Here is a 24616-nt window from a genome sequence, read left to right on the forward strand (position 1 = left end):
GCAGCAACGAAGTTTGGAAAGGGTGGAAATGCGAATGGTTCGACGGATGTGCGGAGTATCGTTGAGAGAGAGGAAGACAAATGATGAATTGCAAAAGATGATGGGAATAGAGCCTGTGATTGATGCTGTGAAGAGGAACAGGTTGCGATGGTTTGGTCATGTGTTGAGGAAGGATGAAAGTGACTGGTTGAGAAGGGTGATGGAAATGAATGTAGAAGGAAGTAGAAGACGGGGAAGACCGAGAAAGACTTGGCTAAAGATCGTGGAAGAAGAAATGCGGGCAAGGGGGTTAACAAGGAGAGATGCAGAAAATAGGGCAAAATGGAGAAGATTGTCATGGGGACCGCAAGGCTAACCCCCGCTCTAACAGGGAAAATGGCCTTTAAAATGCATGTTGTGTTGTTGTTGTACGTATCGTGTGTCCCGAGGAAGATTTTCGGTGCAAATCTTTCATACCTGTATAGAAAATCGTGTTAAATCGTGTCGTGTCTTTTGAGGCCTTGTACAGTGTCCAACCTTGAGGCTTTGTTTTCCTCTCAGCGGTCCGTCGTTTGTGCTCCAATAACTTTCGTTCTCTGCTTTTCCCAGTCTTTTCACCCCATAGCCTACTTCCTTGTTTAAAATCAACTCAAAAAAAAAACATTTCCTTCTCTGTTCTTATTCTTTGTTCTCATTCGTTTCTTCGTTCTTATTCGTTCGTTCGTTCTTCGAACGACGTTCACTGTTATTACTGTTACTGTAATAACAGTTATTACTGGAAACCTTAAAATGTTTACACTTTCCCCTCAAGTTCAGTATTCCGTCGTATATTATAACACCTTTTTCATCTTCTTCTTCAAAAGGCTGCTTTCGACTTGCTCACCAAATCTATTCATCCCAAAAAAAAATTCCATCTCTTTCAGTGCCTCTTTTCTACATTCCCTAAACTCTCCTGCACTCCATCCTCCCTCCAGCGTCCTTAAACGTATTTTTGACTCGAAGGTCACAAGAAACTCATTTTGCAATAAATGTTCGTTTCCCATTAATCGTACACTTTCTAAAATCCAATCTCACCCCTCCCCTCCAAATCTTCCCCATAACCCCTCCCATCCAAATCTTCCCCATCACCCCTCCCCTCCAAATCTTCCCCCTTGCCACTCCCCACCCTCATTTCTTCTCAATTTCCCCCCTCTCACTCCCCCTCCTCAAAGCGTCCTCCCCGCTTCTTCCCCCTTCCAACTCTCACCTCCATCTCCCCCAACCTTCTGCCTCGCTCTTCCCCCTCCTCAAATAACACCTCACTGTGCCTCACCCAATCACCATCAAACCTTCCCCCTCCTAATCCTCCCCATCACCCATCCCTTTCAAATCTCCCCCCTTGCCCCTTCTCTCCTAAACTCCCCCCACACCCCTCCCCTCCAAGACTCCCCCTCGCCCCTCCCCTCCTAGACTCCCCCCTCTCCCCTCCCCTCCAAATCTCCCCCATATCCCATCCCTTTCAAATCCCTCCCATTGTCCCTTCCCTCCTAAACTCCCCCCTCGCCCCTCCCCTTCAAATCTCCCCACCCTCATTTCTTCTCAATTTCCCCCCTCTCACTCCCCCTCCTCAAAGCGTCCTCCCCGCTTCTTCCCCCTTCCAACTCTCACCTCCATCTCCCCCAACCTTCTGCCTCGCTCTTCCCCTCCTCAAATAACACCTCACTGTGCCTCACCCAATCACCATCAAACCTTTTGTCCGCCCCATCCTTCCCTTTCTCCGAGCTATTCTGAAATCTCTGACACACCTTCAACAGCTCTCCCTACCTCTTCCACCTCTTCCACATCTTACCCTACCCCTCCTCCCCCCTGTTCTGTACCCGATGCTCCCCCTTCCTCTTCATTAACGGTATGAACCTCAAACATCCGGGGCCTTCGTTCAAACTCAACTGATCTCTCCATACAGGTTGCTTCTGTCAAACCAGACGTGATCTGCTCAACAGAAACTTTCTTCCTTCATGATGTCTCTGATTCCTTAGTATCTCTCCCGGGTTACTCCCTCCTCCGGTATAATAGACCTGAGCCTCGTCCTGGAGGTGGGGTTGCTATCTTTATCAAAAACTCTCTTCCTCACTCGCCCTGCATTGCACTCTCTCCACCTCACCCCCAGGAATACCTCTGGCTACGGCTTCCCCTTCGCTCCCACCTCTTGTTCATATGTGTGTTGTACCGTCCACCAAACAGTGATGACTCCATCTACATCTCGCTGTCTGATATGGACCAACTTCTGTCTACTCATCCTAACTCTCTCTTCCTCATATGTGGTGATTTCAATTGTCACCATGCCAGTTGGCTGGGTGTGGGTACCTCTCTCACCAGCCATGGCTCCTCAGCAAAGGACTTCTGCGACTCACTGGGACTGACACAATCTGTCAATTTCCCGACCCGGATCTCAGTCAACGGAGCATCTTCTCTACTGGACTTGGTTATGACTAACTTCCCTGAAAATGTCTGCTGCTCTTCTTCTGCTCCAATCGGCTCATCTGATCATGTGCTTGTTAAAGTGGACATCTCTCTGACCATTCTCAGGGAGCCTCCTCAGCGTTGACTAGTCTGGCATTTCACTCAGGCCAACTGGCACGGTCTTCAAGCAGCCATCAATCATCTGGACTGGTCTCCCATCTCTACCACCTCTGACATCAACTCATCCTGGGAATTCTTCCAGAGTAAATTGCTCTCTCTCATGCACAGATTTATCCCATCTCGTCTTCAGTTGTCATACCCTTCCTCCCGACCATGGTACACGGATTCTTGTGGTGAGGCTGTTGCCCAGAAACAACTTGCTTTCGTCTCCTGGAAAGCAAATCCAACGGAAGGAAATCTCATTTCCTTTCACAAAGCCCGAAACAAGTGTGTGTCCACCCTCAGGAGAGCCAGGAAACAATATCTCTCCGTTTTCAAGACCGAACTCTCTTATCTGTCTCCCTCTTCCAAATCCTGGTGGCGTCTGGTCAAATCTGTTTCTGGTGTTTGTTCCCCCTCCATCCCCTCCCTTACCTCAATCGGCTACACAGCTGACTCCGCACGTGAAAAAGCTGAATGCCTCAACTCTGTGTTTGCCTCTAAATCTTGTATCCCAAACCCATCCCTCTCTGTACCCACCGTACCCAGTCGTACCCAGCTGCTCCTGGACTCCGTGTCCTTTCCTCCTGACAAGGTGGAAAAGTTTCTGTCAACCCTCGACTCTGATTCTGCAACTGGACCTGATGGCATCAGCCCACGGGTCCTAAAATCCTGTTCTTCCGCTCTTTCACTCCCTCTCTCTGTTCTCTTCACCCTCTCTTTTGCTCAAGGTCAACTGCCATCTGCTTGGAAATCAGCCAACGTCACCGCTTTGCACAAAAAGGTGCAAAAACAGATCCTAGCAACTACAGACAAATCAGCCTCCTCCCAATTATCAGCAAAGTCATGGAATCCATCATTGCTTCGGATATGAAATCTTTCCTCTTCTCCAATGGCTTGATCTCTGATCATCAAATTGGTTTCAGACCAGGTCACTCTACTCTGGACATGCTGCTTCTGCTGTCTCAACAATGGATGGAGGTCCTCAATGCCAAACAGGAAATTAGAGCTGTCTCCCTCGACATATCACGTGCCTTCGATACGGTCTGGCACCCCGCTCTGCTCACCAAACTCTCCTCCTTTGGTATCCATGGAAATCTCCACGCATGGCTGGCGGACTTCCTCTCTGGTCGTAGTCAACGTGTGGCCCTGAATGGGTTTCTCTCATCTCCTCTTCCTGTTCAGGCTGGAGTTCCCCAAGGCAGTGTTCTGGGCCCTGTGCTTTTTCTGGTCTTCATCAATGATCTTTCTGACTCTCTTGAAAATCCTCTCTATCTCTTTGCTGATGACTCCACTCTCTGCCGCTCCATACCTCATCCCTCAGATCGGCAGTCTGCAGCCTCCTCACTCTCTGCAGACCTGGACAAAATCACAGACTGGGCAAACAAGTGGAACATGTCTTTCAATCCTGACAAATCTCACACTCTTACGATGTCTCTCCGAAAAGACCGACTGGACAACCCTCCCATCTACTTTCTGAATAATCCTCTCCAAGAAGTTCTGTCACTCAATCTTTTGGGTCTCACTATCTGCCATGATCCTTCCTGGGAAAACCACATTTCCAAGCTGGCCTCCAAAGCCAGTCGCCGACTGGGCATCCTCCGTCGTGCGAAGTCCTTCCTTGGCACACCTGAGCTCCTCACCACATACAAGGCTTTCATCCGCAGCTCAATGGAATACTGCTCTCCCCTCTGGGCTGGTGCTCCTGCCTCACACCTAGCTCGTCTTCACGCTGTTGAAACCAAAGCGTTCAGAATCATTGGAATCTCCCGCGATGACGCTATCTCCGAGGGTCTTTCACTTACTCACCGCAAGCAGGTTGGTGGTCTTTCCGTCTTCTACCGACTCCTCTCCGGCCTTGCTCCCCCAGCTCTCTCTGGGCACTGTCCCCCAAATATTCCTGCTGGTCGCACAAGATCTGCCTGCAACCCTCTTATGGTTAAACTACCAAAATCAAGACTCTCTGCTCACCTTCACTCCTTCATTCCTCTTTTCTCCTGCCTCTGGAACAAACTCCCTCACTCTCTCCATTCCCACTCCTCCCTCCAGGTCTTTAAAACGGCTGTTCACCACCATCTCTTATCTTCCCCAATCCAAAAGCTTGATCTTTTCTACCCCCGCTAATTTCACCACAAATCCACTTTTTTGAGGTGACTTTTGTCTTCTTTCCTGGAAGTCCTTGGTGTCCTTGCGTTTTATACCTATTCTGCCTCCCCCCAGGCCCTCTGCCTCCCACACATCTCCCGATGTCCCTGCCCTCAAATGTTGTGTTTGTCTGCTTCCTCCCCTTCTCTCCCCATCTTGTCGACCGCTCACCTTTTTATATACTTTGTTTGCTTGTTTGTTTGATTTGTTTGTTTGATAAATGTTAGCTCTTTCACGAGCCTCGACTCTGTATACAAAAAAAAAAAAAAAAATCCCTCACACTCATCTTCAATTCCTCATACTCCCCTCCAATCGCGCCTCACTCGCCTCTCCAATCGCGCCTCACTCTCTTCTCCAATCGCGCCTCACTCGCCTCTCCAATCGCTCCTCACTCTCCTCTCCAATTGCTCCTCACTCTCCAACACCTCCTCGCACGCCTCTCCAACACCTCCTCGCACGCCTCTCCAACACCTCCTCGCACTCCTCTCCAACACCTCCTCGCAATCCTCTCCAACACCTCCTCGCAATCCTCTCCAACACCTCCTCGCACTCCTCTCCAACACCTCCTCGCACACCTCTCCAACACCTCCTCGCACACCTCTCCAATACCTCCTCGCACTCCTCTCCAACACCTCCTCGCACGCCTCTCCAATACCTCCTCGCACTCCTCTCCAATACCTCCTCGCACTCCTCTCCAATACCTCCTCGCACTCCTCTCCAATACCTCCTCGCACTCCTCTCCAATACCTCCTCGCACTCCTCTCCAATACCTCCTCGCACTCCTCTCCAATACCTCCTCGCACACCTCTCCAATACCTCCTCGCACTCCTCTCCAATACCTCCTCGCACTCCTCTCCAATACCTCCTCGCACTCCTCTCCAATACCCCCTCGCACTCCTCTCCAATACCTCCTCGCACTCCTCTCCAATACCTCCTCGCACTCCTCTCCAATACCTCCTCGCACTCCTCTCCAATACCTCCTCGCACTCCTCTCCAATACCTCCTCGCACTCCTCTCCAATACCTCCTCGCACTCCTCTCCAATACCTCCTCGCACTCCTCTCCAATACCTCCTCGCACTCCTCTCCAATACCTCCTCGCACTCCTCTCCAATACCTCCTCGCACACCTCTCCAATACCTCCTCGCACTCCTCTCCAATACCTCCTCGCACTCCTCTCCAATACCTCCTCGCACTCCTCTACAACCCCTCACTCCTCACCAACCCCTCACACTCCTCTCCAACCCCTCACACTCCTCTCCAACCCCTCACACTCCTCTCCAACCCCTCACACTCCTCTCCAACCCCTCACACTCCTCTCCAACCCCTCACACTCCTCTCCAACCCCTCACACTCCTCTCCAACCCCTCACACTCCTCTCCAACCCCTCACACTCCTCTCCAACCCCTCACACTCCTCTCCAACCCCTCACACTCCTCTCCAACCCCTCACACTCCTCTCCAACCCCTCACACTCCTCTCCAACCCCTCACACTCCTCTCCAACCCCTCACACTCCTCTCCAATACCTCCTCACACTCCTCTCCAATACCTCCTCACACTCCTCTCCAATACCTCCTCACACTCCTCTCCGCTCCAATCGGCCCTCACTCTCCGCTCCAATCGCCCCTCACTCGCCGCTCCAATCGGCCCTCACTCTCTGCTCCAATCGGCCCTCACTCTCCAACTCCTTGCTCCTCACTCTCCAACCCCTCGCTCCTCACTCTCCAACCGCTAGCACCCCGCTCTCCAACCCCTCGCTCCTCTCCAAACCTCCTCATCGTTGTTGCAGCAGCATTCTGTGCGGTTCTCCCGTCTCGTGCGGTCTCTGTGCGGTTCTTGCTACATCCTGTTCAAGTCTGCATTGATGTTCGTCGACGGACTCGTTCGCCCGTCTCATTCGTTTTCTTGCTGCATCCTGTTCAAGTCTGCGTTCTTCATCGACCGTCGCATTCATTTTGGAAATGGAAGTTTCCACGCAACGCATGAATTGTCACGATCCTCAAGAGGAAGTGTCTCGTAATTATCAAATGACAAATGGCAAGTAAATTACATTGTGAAACTTAAAGATTTCAAATAAACCTATTTAAAGTGTATGCGCACATAACTAATAAAAAAAAAACGAAGAAATATCTCTCGGTAATTTCCTGAAACATATTTTACTTCCGGATAATAATGTTGAATGAAATAAGAAAGAACGAAGATATATACGTCGTTTTTGTGCCGACTCTCATAAAAGGTAAAAGTAATATATCTTAACGGAAAAGAAAAAGGGAATTTTTAATATATGTCGACATTTTCCCCGAATGTTATTTTAGGCGCTGTATTTTCGTGTATCATCGTGGTGCGATTTTTATAAATATATCTCGGCAATTTCCCGTGTGTGCGTGAATGTTCTCAATTATTTCTGACACCGAGTCTAAAACCATCGATAAAAATTAAATCAGATGGTGAATTCGAGATAAAATCGTGAGGGTGACTCTCAATGAATGGGCTTTAGTTTACAGGCCTTTGAGAAATCATTTGTTCTATAAACGGAAACTTTCTTGGGATTCTCTTCCCGTTTTTTTTCAACCGAGTCTAACACTATGTTAGTGACTGTTAAAAATGAAATGATATATCGAATTAGAATTGAAATAAACCTGTGTGAGAGAGAAAGACAGCATGGGCCTAACTAAACAGGCCTCAAAGCCATTCGAGGTAATAAAATGGTGGATATTTGTTTACATGAAGCCTCTCCAAGAATGGGTGGAGCTATGGGTGGAGCTACTCTGCAAACGGACTAAGCCACACCCCCGGACAGACGGACAGAATCACCTATTTGTATTCTGTTGTATGTTATAACATACTTTTCTTCTTCTTCTTTAAAAGCTTGTCTTCGATTTGCTCACCAAATCTCCACTTCAAACAAAAATTCAATCTTTTACAGTTCTGCCTTTCTACATCCCTAAACTCACCTGCATTCCACCCCTCCTCCAACGTTTTCAAACGGATCTCTGACTCTAAAATCACAAGAAACTCATTTTGCAATAAATGTTCGTTTTCCATGAATTGTCCAACACTTTCTAAAATCCAAACTCACCCCTCCCCTCCTAAACTGCCCCCTCACCCCTCCCCTCCTAAACTCCCCCTTCACCTCCACCCTCCCCTCCTAAACTTCCCCCTAACCCTTCCGCTTCAAATCTCCCCCCTCACCCCTCCCCTCTCAAACTCCCCCAACCTCTCCTAAATTCCCAACTCACCTCTCCCCTTCAAATCTCCCCACCCTCCATTTTTCTCTAATTGTCCCTTCTCACCCCTCCTCCTCAAAGTGTCCTCCTCCCCACTTCCTCTCCCTTCTAACTCTTACCTCCATCTCTTCCAACCTTCTTCCTCACTCTGCCCCCCCCCCCCCCCCCCACTCAAACAGCACCTCACTGTGCCTCATCCAATCACATTCAAACCTTTTGTCCTCCTCATCCTTCCCTTTCTCCTAGCTCTTCTGAAATCTCCGACACACTATCAACAGCTCTCCCTACCTCCTCGTCCTCCTATTCCTCTTCTTCATCATCTTACCCTACCCCTCCCCTCTCTTGTCATGTATCCGAAGCTCCCCCTTCCTCTTCCTTAAAGGTATGGACCTCAAACATCCGGGGTCTCGCTCAAACCTGATTGATCTCTCGACACAGGTTGCTTCTGACAAACCAGACTTGATCTGCTTAACAGAAACATTCCTCCTTCAAGATGTCTTTGATTCCTTAATATCTCTCCCTGGTTACACCCTCCTGCGGTATGATAGACCTGAGCTTCGTCGTGGAGGTGGGGTTGCTATCTTTATCAAAAACTCTCTTCCTCACTCTCCATGCACTGCCCTCTCTCCATCTCACCCCCAGGAGTACCTCTGGCAACAGCTTCCCCTTCGCTCCCCTTTTTGTTCATATGTGTGTTGTACCATCCACCAAACAGTGATAACTCCATCGACATCTGGCTGTCTGATAACATGGACCAACTTCTATCTACTCATCCCAACTCTCTCTTCCTCATATGTGGTGATTTCAACTGTCATCATGCCAACTGGCTGGGTGTGGGTACCTCTCACTCGAGCCATGCCACCTCAGCAAAGGACTTCTGCGACGACCTGGGACTGACACAATCTGCCAATTTCCCAACCCGGATCTCAGTCAACGGAGCATCTTCTCTTCGAGACTTGGTTATGACAAACTTCCCTGCAAATGTCTGCTGCTCTTCTTCTGCTCCAATTGGTTCATCTGACCATATGCTTGTTAAAGTGGACATCTCTCTGGCCATTCTCAGAGAGCCTCCTCAGCGTTGACGAGTCTGGCATTTCACTCAGGCCAACCAGCACGGTCTTCAAGCAGCCATCAACCATCTGGACTGGTCTCCCATCTCGACTGCCTCTGACATTAACTCATCCTGGGAATCCTTCCAGGGTAAATCGCTCTCTCTCATGCACAGATTTATCCCATCTCGTCTTCACTTGTCATACCCTTCCTCTAGTCCATGTTACACGGACTCTTGTGGTGACGCAGTTGCCGTGAAACAACTTGACTTCACCTCCAGGAAGGCAAATCCAACGGAAGGCAATCTCATTTCCTTTCACAAAGCCCAGAACAAGTGTGTGTCTACCCTCAGGAGACCCAGGAAACACTATTTCTCTACTCTCAAGACTGAACTATCAAACCTGTCTCCGTCTTCCAAATCCTGGTGGTGTCTGGTCAAATATTTTTCTGGTGTTTGTTCCCCCTCTGTCCCCTCCCTTACCTCAAACGGCTACACAGCTGACTCCGCACATGAAAAAGCTGAATGCCTCAACTCTGTGTTTGCCTCAAAATCGCGTGTCCCAAACCCGTCTCTCTCTGCACCCACGTTACTCAGTCATACCCAGCTGCTCCTGGACTCTGTGTCCTTCTATCCTGACAAGGTGTAGAAGTTTCTGTCAAACCTCGACTCTGATTCTGCAACTGGATTAGACGGCATCAGCCCACGGGTCCTAATATCCTGCTCTGCTGCTCACACCCTCTGCTCCTCATGACCAATCAGCCTTCTCCCAATTATCAGCAAAGTCATGGAATCCATCATTGCTTCGGATATCAAATCTTTCCTCTTCTCAAATGGCTTGATCTCTGATCATCAATTTGGTTTCAGACCAGGTCACTCTACTCTGGACATGCTGCTTCTGCTGTCTCAACAATGGATGGTGGTCCCCAATGCCAAACAGGAAATCAGAGAAGTCTCCCTTGACATAGCAGGTGCCTTCGATACGGTCTGGCACCCCGCTCTGCTCACCAAACTCTCCTCCTATGGTATCCATGGAAATCTCCATGCATGGCTTGCAGACTTCCTCTCTGGTCGTAGTCAACGTGTGGCCCTGAATGGATTTCTCTCATCTCTCCTTCCTGTTCAGGCTGGAGTTCCCCAAAGCAGTGTTCTGGGCCCCGTGCTTTTTCTGGTCTTCATCAATGATCCCTCCGACTCTCTGGAAAATCCTCTCTATCCCTTTGCTGATGACGCCACTCTGCCGCTCCATACCTCATTCCTCACATCGGCAGTCTGGAGCCTCCTCACTCTCTGCAGACCTGGACAAAATCACAGACTGGTCAAACAAGTGGAACATGTCTTTCAATCCTGACAAATCTCACACTCTTGCTATGTCTCTCCAAAAAGACCGACAGGACTACCCTCCCATCTACTTTCTCAACAATCCTCTTGAAGAAGTTCTGTCACTCAAGCTTTTGAGTCTCACCATCTGCCATGATCTTTCCAGGGAAAACCAAATTTCCAAGATGGCCCCCAAAGCCAGTCGCCAACTGGGCATCCTCCGTCGTGGGAAGTCCTGCCTTGGCACACCTGAGCTCCTCACCACATACAAGGATTTCATACACAACTCAATGGCATACCGCTCTCCCCTCTGGGCTGGTGCGCCTGCCTCACACCAAGCTCGGCTTCATGCTGTTGAAACCAAAGCTTTCAGAATCATTGGAATCTCCCGTGATGAAGCTAACTCTGAGGGCCTTTCACTCACTCACCGCAGGCAGGTAGGTGGTCTTTCTGTCTTCTACAGACTCCTCTCCGGCCTAGCTCCCCCAGTGCTGTCTGTGCTCTGTCCCCCAAATATTCCTACAGGTCACACAAGATCTGCCAGCAACCCTCTTCTGGTGAAATTGCCAAAATCAAGACTCTCTGCTCACCTTCATTCTTTCATTCCTCTTTACTCCCACCTCTGGAACAAACTCCTTCACTCTCTTCAATCCCACTCCTCCCTCCAGGTCTATAAAACAGCTGTTCACAACCATCTCTTATCTTCTCCCATCCAAAACCTTGATCTTTTCTACCCCCGTTAATTCACCCCAGATCCACTTTTTTGAAATTCCAACTTCTTTCCTGGAAGTCCTTGCAGTATCCATATGTTTTATACCTCTCCCACCTCCCCCCAAGCCTTCTCCCTCCCACATTTCTCTTGATGTCCCTGCTTTCAAATGTTGTGTTTGTGTCCTTCCCCCTCTCTCCCCATCTTGTCTCCCGCTCCCTTTAATTTTGTTTTATATGTCCGTTTGTTTTTTTTGTGATTAATGTTAGCTCTTACACAAGCGTCAATCTTGTATACAAAAAAAAAAAAATTATAAATTGGATATAGATTAAATTAGAAATTGGATATAGATTCAATTAGAAATTAGATATAGATTAAATTCGAAATTAGATATGGATTAAATTAGAAATTAGAAATAGATAAAATTAGAAATTAAGATATAGATTAAATTAGAAATTAGATATAGATCATGTTTAAATTAGATATAGATTACGTTTAATTAGACATAGATTAAATTAGAATTAGATATCAATAACATTTAATTAGGCATGGATTAAATTAGAAATTAGATATAGATTACATTTATTTAGATATAGATTACATTAGAAATTATATATAGATTACATTTAATTAGAAATTAGACAGAGATTAAATTAGAAATTAAATAAAATTAGAAATTAGATATCGATGAAATTAGAAATTGGATAGAGATTTAATTAGAAATTAGATATAGATTAAATTCGAAATTAGATAAAGATTAAATTCGAAATTAGATATAGATTAAATTAGAAATATATTAAATTAGAAATTAGATTTATATTAAATTAGAAATTAAATATAGATTATGTTTAAATTCGATAAAGATTATGTTTTAGTAGACATAGATTACATTATAATTACATATTATAAAGCGCCTTTGGGCTTCATGAAAAGCGCTATACAAAATAAATGAATTATTATTATTATTATTATTACATAACAACATTTAATTAGGCAGGGATTCAACAAGAAATTAGATATAGATTACATTGGAAATTAGATGTACATTACATTTAATTAGATATAAATTAAATTATAAATTAGATATTGATTATGTTTCACTAAATATAGATTACGTTTAACTAGACATCTAAAAAATAAGAAATTACAGAGAGATTACGTTTAGTCAGTCGTCAATTAGTCTTGCAATAAAAGCCCACATACTTCTGAGGAATTGCTGAGAATATCTTCGTCACCAGACATTCCAGCTGATCAAGGGAGTCTGGAGAAGAAAGGCAATGTTGATGAATAAAATTAAGCAAAGCAATAGGAGGCAAAACAAAATGAACATAGCCAAAACACTTATCCGGGAAGAAAGTACACTCAAATTTGGCAAGCCAAACTTCAGCAAAACCTAAAGTTACCTCATAGTTCTCTGGTGAAAACACTCATTGGGATAAAGGGATTATCTACACGAAGGATAAGCAGAGCAGCAGTACAAAGGATGGAAATGAATATGGTGGGATATTAAATTTACACAAGGAAGTATCACTGCACATGTTAGCTTATTTGACTCCAGTGTAGCACCACTGAAACAAACAGAAAAGTGACAAAAAGGGACGAAAGGGAGAATAAATAGGGAATTTCAATTACGTGACAATACCATGGCAATATATATAATATATATACACAAAGAATTAAGTTAAGCACCCCCCCCGTTTTTTTACAACCTCGCACATTACAAGTTTGTTGTCGTCAAAACAGTGTAATATACCCATGATATTGCTATATTTTCTGGAGAAGTGATATTATGGTCACATAAAAACATAACAATCATGCCGTTTTCAATATTTTATTCTGAATAATTTAAGGTGAAATTTTTTGGGAATTTTAGGCATATTTTCACCTCAATTTAAGTATGGAGCTATAGGTCCATCACGGACAGTGTGGATGACGTTTATGTTTTCTAACGTACAGTCATTGTTCTGAGAAGACCTCTAGCGATCTTTGCGTCAATAACGTGTGTAGGACCCACGTGATCGGATCACTGACTCAACCCTACGTCTCATAGACCCTGTAAGCCGTCGTATGCGTTGCTGTGGCAGGTTGTTCCATTCCCGATGTAATGCACGTTCCAATTCATCCAGATTGGCTATTGGAGGGACCATCTTCGCAATTTGTCGTCCCAACATGTCCCAAACGTGCTCGAGGGGGTTCAGGTTCAGGACAGGATTAGGGGGTGCTTAACTTAATTCTTTGTGTAGGGGTGCTTAACTTAATTCTTTGTGTATATATATATATATACATTATATATAATATATATATATATATATATACATGTATATTGCAACGAATTTGAGAAGTCTAACGAATTTGAGAAGTGTAACGATTTTGAGAAAGTGTAACGAATGTGAGAAGTATGGTTTTGTTGTGTGTAACTGACCCTCGTAATGTAAAGAAAGGTCGAAGCTCGTCCTCTTAGTTAATTTCATAAACCTACACACAGGACACCATATATCCTTTTAAATAGTTAGTCCCTTATTCTCTGTAGGTTAAGGATGTGTTTCCCACTAGTTTGACTCTTCATTGCACCGAATTAAATAAGAGTAGGCCCTCCGACGCCCCATGGCAGCTTCCAAGTGCCAGGTTTGCCACTTTGCTGCAATTGACTCTTTAGGCACTTTGCTGCATTTTCCTCCATTACGCATGAGGTAACGACGAAGAAGAAAGGCGGGTCTCCACCTCGTCATAGAGGGGAGGAGTAAGTCGGCCCCGCTCATCCAACCCAGAACGAGGGGTTTGGCCTGAGAGGGTGGAGAGAGAACGCTTGGGGGAGGTTCGCAAAGGGTGAAGGGCGGGGCCTATATAACCCGCCGTGGGATGCTCCCCAAGGAGATGAGCAGATGAGCTTTTTGGAGAAGATTGAGGTCCGAGGAAGAGTGAGGGAGAGGTGCGGCAGATGCGCGATCCAGCTAAAGCAGCCAAGAGAGAACGAGACGTGAGGGGGTGCTGATACTGAGCAATACGCCGAGACCCTCTAGGCCCTATTGCCGGCTGTGGAGACGCGGAGCTGCCGGCTGTGGAGACGCGGAGCTGCCAGCTGCTGCTCGCTTCGAGCACGGAACGTGGACCTCGATGGTGTGGAATTGCCCGGACCTTTCCTGCCCTGCCATCGGCTTGGACCTTCTCCTCCCTCCAGCGATTCCTGCCATCAATTCCCCCGTGTAAGTGTGCCCGTTTGTCCGTCTTTCATGTTGTCTTGGGGTATTAATTAAGACTGCCATATATAAGCTAATCATTGCACTATGTCTCCTGCTCCTTCAATTGCCTTATAAATCATCTTTCTTTTCCTTTCTGCTTAGTGTGTATAAATAGTAATAAATCTTGTTATTCCCTACTTTGTTTTTACTTCTTCATGCTCTTTCGGTCGCTTTAGAGGTTTCCATATTGAGTGCACGTGGCGCGACTCGGCCAACGTTTGAGAATCGGGTTAGTCTTTGGTAATGCTAATGGCTCGAACGTCGGGTTGCTAAAAACCGCTCGGCAATTAACTAGACCATCCAAAGCGGGGTTCGAGCGGTACTTGTCTCCCTAGTCTGCGGAGGGACGGATAAATGTATTCGGGATAAAGCCTGGGCCCATAACCCTGATCCGTTCCATCCCGTGGGATAGCGTTACGAGTACCAGGAACGGGGAGACGGCCAGCTTAACAGGACAAGGGGCTAATCACCCCTTGCTAACGGGAGAGCCGTCCTCCGTATCCGTAACAATTGGTGTCAGGAGTGGGATCGGACCCGAAGCGTGCTTAACGCGCTCAAAATTACGAGCTGCCGAAATTTGTTTTGTTTTAAAAAACCCGAACTTTGAAATCGCGCCATGGCTAGTCAAGGCGATCGGATGCCGGTGGGGGAACTAGAAGAGGGGTTAGGGGTAACCCATGATCAGAGGGAAGAAATGGAGGAGAGCAAGGAGGAGGTGGTTGAGGAGGTGTCAGGCGCGCAAAATGGCGTCCTCGCGCACGTGGGTGTAGCGGCAACAAATTTAGCGGCGCCCGTGACCGTAGCAGCACCAGTGGATTCGAACCTTTTTTTGCTACAAATGGGGGCCCTTATGGACAAAATGGGTGAGCGAATAAGGGACGAAGTGAGGGCTGATAGTGAAAAAATGGAAAACAGAATGATGGGGGCAATGAGGGACGAAGCGAGGGGTACCAGTGCCCAAATTGGGAAGTTAGACAATAATTTTAAGGGGTTAGACAAGAAATGTGAGGGGTTAGACAAGAAATTTGAGGGGTTAGACAATGGGATAGAAGGGGTGAAACATGGGTTAACGGGGGTGGAAAATAGAATGGCTGCCCAGGAGAATCAGATAGAGGGGGTGAAAAATGGGTTCGAGGGATTAGAAAACAAGATGGAAAAGAAATTGCGGGAAATAGGGGAGCAATCCGCCCAATAAATTAAACAAATGGGAGAGCAGATAGAGGAGGTGAAAATCGGGTTAGAAGGTAAATTGGATGCTCAGAGGGATGAATTGGGACAGATGAGGGTGGCATCTACAAAAGAGATGGAGGAGATTAAGGAGGAGATACGACGAGGTGTAAGCGAGGAGGTCTCGGGGGTACGCGAGGAGGTCTCGGGGGTACGCGAGGAGGTAAAGCAAGGTGAGAAGCGTATGGAGAAAGAGGTGAGGAATAATACGGCTAGGTTACAGGGGGGCATAGAGGACCTGACGCAGGGAATAGAGCAGCTGACGGTGGGACAAAAAGAACTAGTGGATCAAGTAGAAAAGAACACTGCGGTACTCGGAGGGTTAAAAGCGACACTAAGAGTCATCAAGGACGACTTGATAGCGACGAAGAGGCAATGTCAGATGGTACGTGAGGGACTGACAACGAGGTTGGACGAGGTGACAGAAGTAATGGAGACGAAGGACCGAGAGGTGAGGACGCACATAGAAACGGTTAAAGTGGCGTTAGAGGACGAAATTGAGGAGACGCACCGGGAAATAAAGGAGGTAAAGGAAAAATTAGAGGAGGTGGAAGAATGGGTGATGTATGTTTGTATGTATGTATGTATGTTTGTATGTATGTATATATATATATATATATATATATATATATATATATATATATATATATATATATATATATATATATATATATATATAATCATATATATATATATATATATATATATATATATATATATATATATATATATATATATATATATATATGTATTGTTGCGGTTTTGAGTTTTGCACAATAAAGGTTAAATTTCCCCCTCATAGTTAGTCACACAAACAACATGTAGCCTCGCGATAGTGCAGTTATGTCTTAGTATTTGTGAGCATAATCCTTTTCCTGTGTTAGTTTTGCGTTGAGTAGAGTAATGAGAGTAGGTCCTTCTCGTACTTCCATTGCCTTATCCCGCCACCATTGCCTTATGCCTCTTATGCCTCTTTGTGCTGCCTTTGGCTTTTTGGCGCGAATTAACATGAGGCCGGCCTGGAGGGTCGGGTCGGGACCGAATGAGGGCGGCGAAGAAGCTGACGGTAAGCGCGAGCCGCCAATCAGAGCTCAGAGGGTGCGGCTGCAGCACTGCATCACAGGGCGTGGTGGGAACGTTCGAGAAGGCTCAGGCCATGTTGATATAACCGTTGCGCAAAGCCACCAGGAGCAGTTGACGGTCAGGAGAGCAGTGCGGTGAGTTACAGGAGAGAGGAGGAGTTGAAGGAGCGCGGTCAGCAGTCGAGCTTGAGAGATACGAGATCGGAGAATGACGCGCATGAACAAAGATACACGCTCCTATTAAAGTGACGCTCGGTTGAGCTTGAAGCCGAGCCGCTATAGTGCATTGGGTTACGCGAGTGATAGCGCGCTGGTTGTTAAACGCGCTGTGGAACCGCCAGCCGCGCCGAGAGACGCGTACATTCCTTCCCGCCTTCCTGCCTCATCATCTGCCTTTTGTTCGAGGGCTACGAGGATCCTTCCACCGCCTGCTTGCCATCATCACGCGACGTGTTGTGACCGAGGAGAGCCGGACGGGGCCGTTCCTGGACGACCAAGTCGGCGCGTTTGGCCTGAACATCATCCTGCCTGCAATTTCCCTGTGTGAGTGTGAACGGGCCCGTGTCTGGGTTTTATAATAAGACTGCTTAAGTTCTGCTCTGTGTCTCTGCTTCTACCGATCATTGTACATAATATTGGGAATAATGATTAAACCTGTGTTCTTCCTTCCATTCGATTGTTCTTGTGTTTTCCATCATTGACTAAGCGTGGTACGAGTAAAACCGCTCTAATCGGGGTCCAATATCAATGGTGACTGCACAGACCACGTGGTACGCAATCCGCTCGGTGTACTCAAATTACACGTGGCTTGTGCGAGGCTTGCTTCCCCGCTTCCGTGGCGGCGCAGGTATTTAGGTACAAGCGAGACTTGGTCCCGAAACCCTACCTTGCGTTTGCCCGGAAGAGGCGTTTCAAGTCTCTCGGTTACGCCAGGCCCAGAAAGAACAAGGGACTTAATCCCCCCTTGGTAAGGGTAAGAAGGGCGGCGGAAAACCGTAACAATATACAGTAGTGACCCCTAATTCCGAACGCCCCTCATCTCGAACTACTCTAATTCCGAACCGTAAATTCGAGAAAATTTTGTCCCTAATTCCGAATGTATTTCTATAACCGAACCGCCAACATAGCGTTAGCGTCGTTCATATTTCCCGCCGCGAGCGTCGTTCATATTTCCCGCGCATCTTCGCGCAGCATCACCCATGCCTGCTCCCGCATGCACAACCCGGAAGTCGCTTTGTTCCTTCAGTTCGTCGGTTGTACTAGTTCTGGCAGCATCTCTCGTGTGTTCGTCGCTAGTTTACCTCGTGTTTTCACCTTGATTTGTGCTTTTTTTCTTTGAAGATAACCCTTACCCATTCACCATGGCACCTAAGAAGAGCAGTGATAGCAATAAGAATAAGAGGAAGGCGGTGAGAGCGACAATTGAGGTGAAGAAACAACTTATCGCTAAGCATGAGGGCGGTATGCGTGTGATGGATCTTGCTGCTATGTTCGAGATGCCGAAATGGACTGTGTGTACGATTTTGAAAAATAAGGAAGTGATTAAAGCAGCTGATGTGGCAAAAGGTGTTACGACTCTGACCCCTAGGAGATCGAAGTTTATGGAGGAGATGGAAAAACTCCTCTTAGTTTGGATAAATGAGAAACAGTTGGTTGGTGCTGCCATCTCTGAGGGCATTATCTGTGAGAAAGCGAAGCTCCTGCACGGTGACCTTATAAAAGACTTGCCTGGAAGTAGTGCTGATGGTGATGAGTTTAAGGCTAGTAGGGAGTGGTTCTCTAAAGAAAGCAAGCCTAGTGAGCCCCAACCCTCTACAAGTGGTGTTAAGAGACAAACAGAGCAAACACCAGAAGCACAGTCATCTGATGTTAGCTTGGAAGGTGCCTCACCTTCCAAGCAATAAAACCCTGTCCCTCCTTCCTCCTCTCCAGCTTCCACATGCACCATCAGAACTCTCCACTAAGGTAAATGCAGTTATTTTCATGTTAGTACATTTATTTCTTGTTTTTATTATTATTATTATTTGATATTTAGGGCATTTACTCATCTTATTTTACCTTGAATCATGTGTATTTGCAGTTAACAGTGTCTTGATAATGGATTTTTGGGGTCCAGGAACGGATTAATTCACTTTCCATTATTTCTTATGAGGAAAATAGTTTCTAATTCCGAACTTTTCCCAATCCGAACTGCCGCTGGAACGAATTAAATTCGGATTTAGAGGTCCCACTGTATATACTAGCCGAAAGCACCCGGCGTTGCCCGGGTTCTTTTTGAATGAATTTACTACTATAATTCAGCTTTTACTCGCGGCCGTAGAAGATTGACTACTATAATTCAGCTCAGCTTTTAATTGGGAAATGGGCCCAGCCCGGCCGAAGCGGCCTCGACCGGCCTCGCCACCAAGCCTATAACCTTCCCGGGTCCCGTCCCGACATTTTTAGTTCTTTTTGAATTAATTTACTACTATAATTCAGCTTTTACCCGCAGCCGTAGAAGGTTGACTACTATAATTCAGCTCAGCTTTTAATTGCGAAATGGGCCTAGCCCGACCGAGGCCGCCTCGACCAGCCTCGCCACCTAGCCTATAACCTTCCCGGGGCCCGTCCCGGCCTTTTTTGTGTCAGAGGTTTCCTCCTATCTTTCATCGTTCAGGAGATTGCGCGTGCAGACAAACAAACAAACAAACAAAAATGAAAAATCGGTCAGAGACCGAGCACTTGCCGGAATTTACTTTTTTATCGGCCATTTAGGACAAATATGGTGGCCGAACCACGTGATCGATGACGTCATCATTAACATATTTTATTCCCCATGGAAAGTTCTTTACAATGAGCCATGTCTCAATTTTTTCTATTTAGTACTTTCGGAGATATGGAGGTGCAAAATTTTTCGGTTTTTCCAAGATGGCGGCCGAACCACGTGACTGAGGACGTCATCATTAACATATTTTATTCCACATGGAGAGTTCTTTACAATGAGCCATGTCTCAATGTTTTCTTTTCAGCACTTTTGGAGATATGGAGGTGCTAAATCTTTCGGTTTTTCCAAGATGGCGGCCGAACCACGTGACCTATGACGTCATCATTAACGCATTTTATTCCCCATGGAGAGTTCTTTACAATGAGCCATGTCTCAATTTTTTCTGTTCAGTACTTTCGGAGATAGAGGTGCAAAGTTTTTCGGTTTTTCCAAGATGGCGGCTGAACCACGTGACCGATGACGTCATCAATTGGGCACAGTCTATTCCTGGGCAAGACCAATATGTATGCAAAGTTTGGCGATTCTACGTGCAACGGTGTAGACGTAGTGCTGCAAACAGACAGACAGACAGACAGATGAAAAATCGGTCATAGACCGAGAACTTGCCGGAATTTACTTTTTTATCGGCCATTTAGGACAAATATGGCTGCCGAACCACATGACCGATGACGTCATCATTAACATATTTTATTCCCCATGGCGTTCTTTACAATGAGCCATGTCTCCATTTTTTCTATTCAGCACTTTTGGAGATATGGAGGTGCTAAGTTTTTCGTTTTTTCCAAGATGGCGGCCGAACCACATGACCTATGATGTCATTAACATATTTTATTCCACATGGAGAGTTCTTTACAATGAGCCATGACTCAATTTTTTCTATTCAGTACTTTCAGAGATATTTTTTCAGTACTCAATTTCAACTTTCACATCGTGGGCAGCACTCAGAGCGGTCGTGGGTTATTTCGGCTTGTGTGACATCCCCACACACACCCGCACACCCCTCCGACCGCTCCTCCCTCAAGATGATGCAAGACGCAAGCAGAAATAACCCAGCATTACGTTTCAGTGACAGATATGCACTGAAAAATCGGTCAGAGACCGAGGACTTGCCGGAATTTACTTTTTTATCGGCCATTTAGGACAAATATGGCGGCTGAACCACGTGACCGATGACGTCATCATTAACATATTTTATTCCCCATGGAGAGTTCTTTACAATGAGCCGTGTCTCAATTTTTTCTGTTCAGCACTTTTGGAGATATAGTGGTGCAAAGTTTTGCCGTTTTTCCAAGATGGCGGCCGAACCACGTGACCGATGACGTCGTCATGAACATAATTTATTCCCCATGGAGAGTTCTTTACAATGAGCCATGTCTCAATTTTTTCTGTTCAGCACTTTTGGAGATATAGTGGTGCAAAGTTTTGCCGTTTTTCCAAGATGGCGGCCGAACCACGTGACTGATGACGTCATCATTAACATATTTTATTCCCCATGGAGAGTTCTTTACAATGAGCCATGTCTCAATCTTTTCTATTCAGTACTTTCAGAGATATGGAGGTGCAAAGTGTTTCGGTTTTTCCAAGATGGCGGCCGAACCACGTGACTGATGACGTCATCATTAACAAAATTTATTCCCCATGGAGAGTTCTTTACAATGAGCCATGTCTCAATTTTTTCTATTCAGCACTTTCAGAGATATGGAGGTGCAAAGTCTTTCGTTTTTTCCAAGATGGCGGCCGAACCACGTGACTGATGACATCATCATTAACATATTTTATTCCCCATGGAGAGTTCTTTCCAATGAGCCATGTCTCAATTTGTTCTATTCAGCACTTCCGGAGATATGGAGGTGCAAAGTTTTTCGGTTTTTCCAAGATGGCGGCCGAACCACGTGACTGATGACGTCATCATTAACATATTTTATTCCCCATGGAGAGTTCTTTCCAATGAGCCATGTCTCAATTTTTTCTATTCATGGCGGCCGAAATACGTGACCGATGACGTCATAAATTGGGCACAGTCTATTCCAGGGCAAGACGAATATGTGTGCAAAGTTTGGCGATTCTCCGTGCAACGGTGTAGACGCAGTGCTGCAAACAGACAGACAAACGAACAGATCAACATACTTGCCGGAAAAAAATTTCCGGCAAGTAACAAACGAACAGATCAACATACTTGCCGGAATTTTTTCCGGCAAGTAACAAACAAACGAACAGATCAACATACTTGCCGGAATCTTTTCCGGCAAGTAACAAACAGACAAACGAACAGATCAACATACTTGCGGGAATCTTTTCCGGCAAGTAACAAACGAACAGATCAACATACTTGCCGGAATTTTTTTCCGGCAAGTAACAAACCAACAGATCAACATACTTGCCGGAATCTTTTCCGGCAAGTAACAAACAGACAAACAGACAGACAGAACCACAAACGCAACCGACCAATATAATTGAAAAATCTTTGATTTTGCAAGTAACAAAAATTTTCTTATATATATAGATATATATATATATACACATACACACCCACATATACAGTACATAATTATATACGAGTATATATTTATTTTAAAATAAAAAAACCAAGGCGTTGTAAATGAAAAAGAAAATGATGGCTGTTTTTCACCTTGTGATTGGACAGCAAGTGTCATGTGATTTGCACTGTAATGATTTTGCCAGAATTCCCGCAGGCTCTTGTGAAGGCCATGACATTGCAGAGATGTTCGATTTCCTGGCAAAATAAGGTGCAATATCAAACGCTTCATCCAGTAAATAGCATATGCTCAACGCATCGATTTTTGATTGAAAAGACATTTTTAAATGCACGTGGGTCCACTGAATCGGTGATGTGCAGCTCGGTCGGTGGTCTATAAATTCTCCAACGTCTATTGTCCAACATAGCTCTCTCTGCTCGGTCTATTCTCTCATTTCTCCGACCCTCCCTAGCGACTCCACGATGCACGCTTTCCTCCAGTAACCCCCTCCTGATTAACCTTCCAAAGTCCAGGATGACTGTTCATCTCAACTCTAATTTCTCACTTCTCCCATCTGTGGAACCATCTTCTAGATGCTGTTTATTTCTCACTTCTCAAGTAAGCAGAACACCATCATCTCTTGTCATCCCCCATCTTGATCATTATTAACCCCATTAAACCCTCCCATATACTTCCTAAACAAACCACTTGAACAGATTAAGTCACTCAAACATTCGGGCCTCACCATCAGCCATGTCTTTCTTGGGCAGACAATATTTCCCAGATGACCTCCAAAGCCAGCTGCTGACTGGATATGCTCCATTGTGCAAGGTATTTGCTTCGTCAATCTGAATTGTTTGCAACTTACAAGGACTTTTTTTTCGCAGCTTGATGGAGTACTGCTCTTTTAGTCTGGCACGCGTGCCTCATACCTTGCCCTCCTTAATGCCGTCGTAAGCACGACCCTCAAAACAATGGGATCTCCGATGACAAAGTTAGGTCTCTCGGCCTGTTACTTTCACATCACAGATACGTTGGTAGAGTCTCTGTATTGTACCACCTCCTTTTTTGGTCTTGCACTCTTTGCCCTCTCTTGGCTGTGTCCCTCCCAGGTTTTTACAGGGTGCGCATGGTCCGCCAGTAGCCCTCTTCTTGTTAAACTCCTAAAATCCAGCCTCATTGCTCACCTCCACTCATTTGTTCCTCTTTTCTCTCACATATGGATCCCACTTTCAAAGCGTATTCAGTCCCATTCTTCCATCCAGGGCTTTAAGACAGCTGTTCACCACAACCTCAGGTCATCTCCCATCTCTGCTCGTGATTTATTCCACCCCAAACGAACCCATTCCCGAACACTCCCCTTTTACAGGTTATTCTGATTTTTCACCGCTCTCCCTAACCTTTATTCATTTTTGAATTGTTTTGTTATTTTCACGTTTCATCCCCCTTTCCCTTTCCACTTCTTGCTGCATTTCATTCAGCTTGTGTGCAGCTTGTCCTCCCCATGTTCATGATCCTCCTTGTCCTCCTTCTGATCCCCTCCTTGATCTCACTCTCACTTCTACTCTGCAGTTGGTGTTTCCCCTTTCCATTTTGCTCCATTCCTTTCTGCTTGAGCTTTTCCAAGGGCCTCGACCAAGTATGCCAATTTGTTTTTTAGGGTCACATGAGCAATTGAAAGAGAAGCGGAGTGGGAAGGGGGAAAGGGAGATAGACAGAGAGAGAGGGCGAGAGAGTGAGAGAGATAGAGAGAGAGGAAGAGAAAGGAGAGATAAGATGCAGAGAGATAAGAAGAGAGACAACATCAGATGCTTACAACCCAAGTTATGGTCTGCAACATTATTTTTTTAAATGGCCCATGACCTTTAACCTGTTGAACCCAAAAATTAATCAGTTTATCTTTGTATCACATTCCATAAACGTGCCAAGTTTGGACCTTTGATCTTTTGAACCAAAAAAGTCACCAGTTCATCTTCGTATTACAGTCTATACTTTAGCAAGGTTTAATATAAATCTATTGAGTGTTTCACAAGTTATCACAGTGACAAATATTTTAAATTAAAGAGCACATGACCTTTGGACACAAAATCGAATCCGTTCGTCTTTGTATTATAGTATATGCTTGTGCTACGTTTGGTTGAAATCCCTGCAGTGGTTCAAATTATTGCAGTAACCCAAAGCGATAATAGGTGGACGGACGGACAGCAAGATGGACAGTCCAAAAACATTAATACCTCAAAAGCCGTCAGCTGCGGAGGCATAAAAAAGCCACCATTAAACAACCCACAAAAATCTTTTCTTTTAAAGCATCAAATAAAAAGTGCAATAATTCAACTTAACATGAACCGATTTTATAGCGACAAACCAGAAAGCCACTAATTGACTGAAGTTTTCCATATTTGCCACATTTGTTGTAGAACCGTAAATATGATCAAGGCAGTTGGGATCAAAATAAAGATAAATAAAAACTAGAAAACATCTCAAAATGCATTTTGGTTATCCACCTCTGCTTTGTGCTCGAATTAAACTAATTGAAAACAATAGTTTAAAACATTTAAAATGCACATTTTATTAATTAGTGTTCTTCATATTCTTATAAAGAATTGTCGAAGATTTTATGACAAGAGCTCAATTCGTAAAAATTGTTATGGTTTGGTCAACCACGCTGAAACTCAATGGTAAATAAATAAAGAAAAAGGGAAACGATTTAAAACAACCGGCAATCTCACACAGCGCAGCAGCAGAACGGCTGATAATGCCGATGGGATCCTCTCATCTCCTCCCCCTGTCAGCGGCGTACTC

The 24616-nt window shown here is 45.6% G+C and overlaps 1 protein-coding gene across 2 annotated transcripts in view; it reads right to left on the minus strand.

Annotated features, from left to right (window-relative positions):
* Nucleotides 1–24616, minus strand: part of NRDC (nardilysin convertase) — a 189807-nt gene that overhangs the window by 104821 nt on the left and 60370 nt on the right. For both annotated transcript variants that reach the window (XM_068111994.2, XM_078772235.1), the window contains exons 7-8: nucleotides 21967–22071; nucleotides 12229–12286 (exon numbers count right to left, since the gene is read on the minus strand). In XM_068111994.2, coding sequence (XP_067968095.2) covers nucleotides 12229–12286; nucleotides 21967–22071 — 163 coding nt within the window. The remainder of the gene's footprint in view (nucleotides 1–12228; nucleotides 12287–21966; nucleotides 22072–24616) is intronic.

This window comes from Myxine glutinosa, chromosome 1 (assembly GCF_964187855.1).
Source record: "Myxine glutinosa chromosome 1, kmMyxGlut1.1, whole genome shotgun sequence".
NCBI classification, from domain to species: domain Eukaryota; kingdom Metazoa; phylum Chordata; class Myxini; order Myxiniformes; family Myxinidae; genus Myxine; species Myxine glutinosa.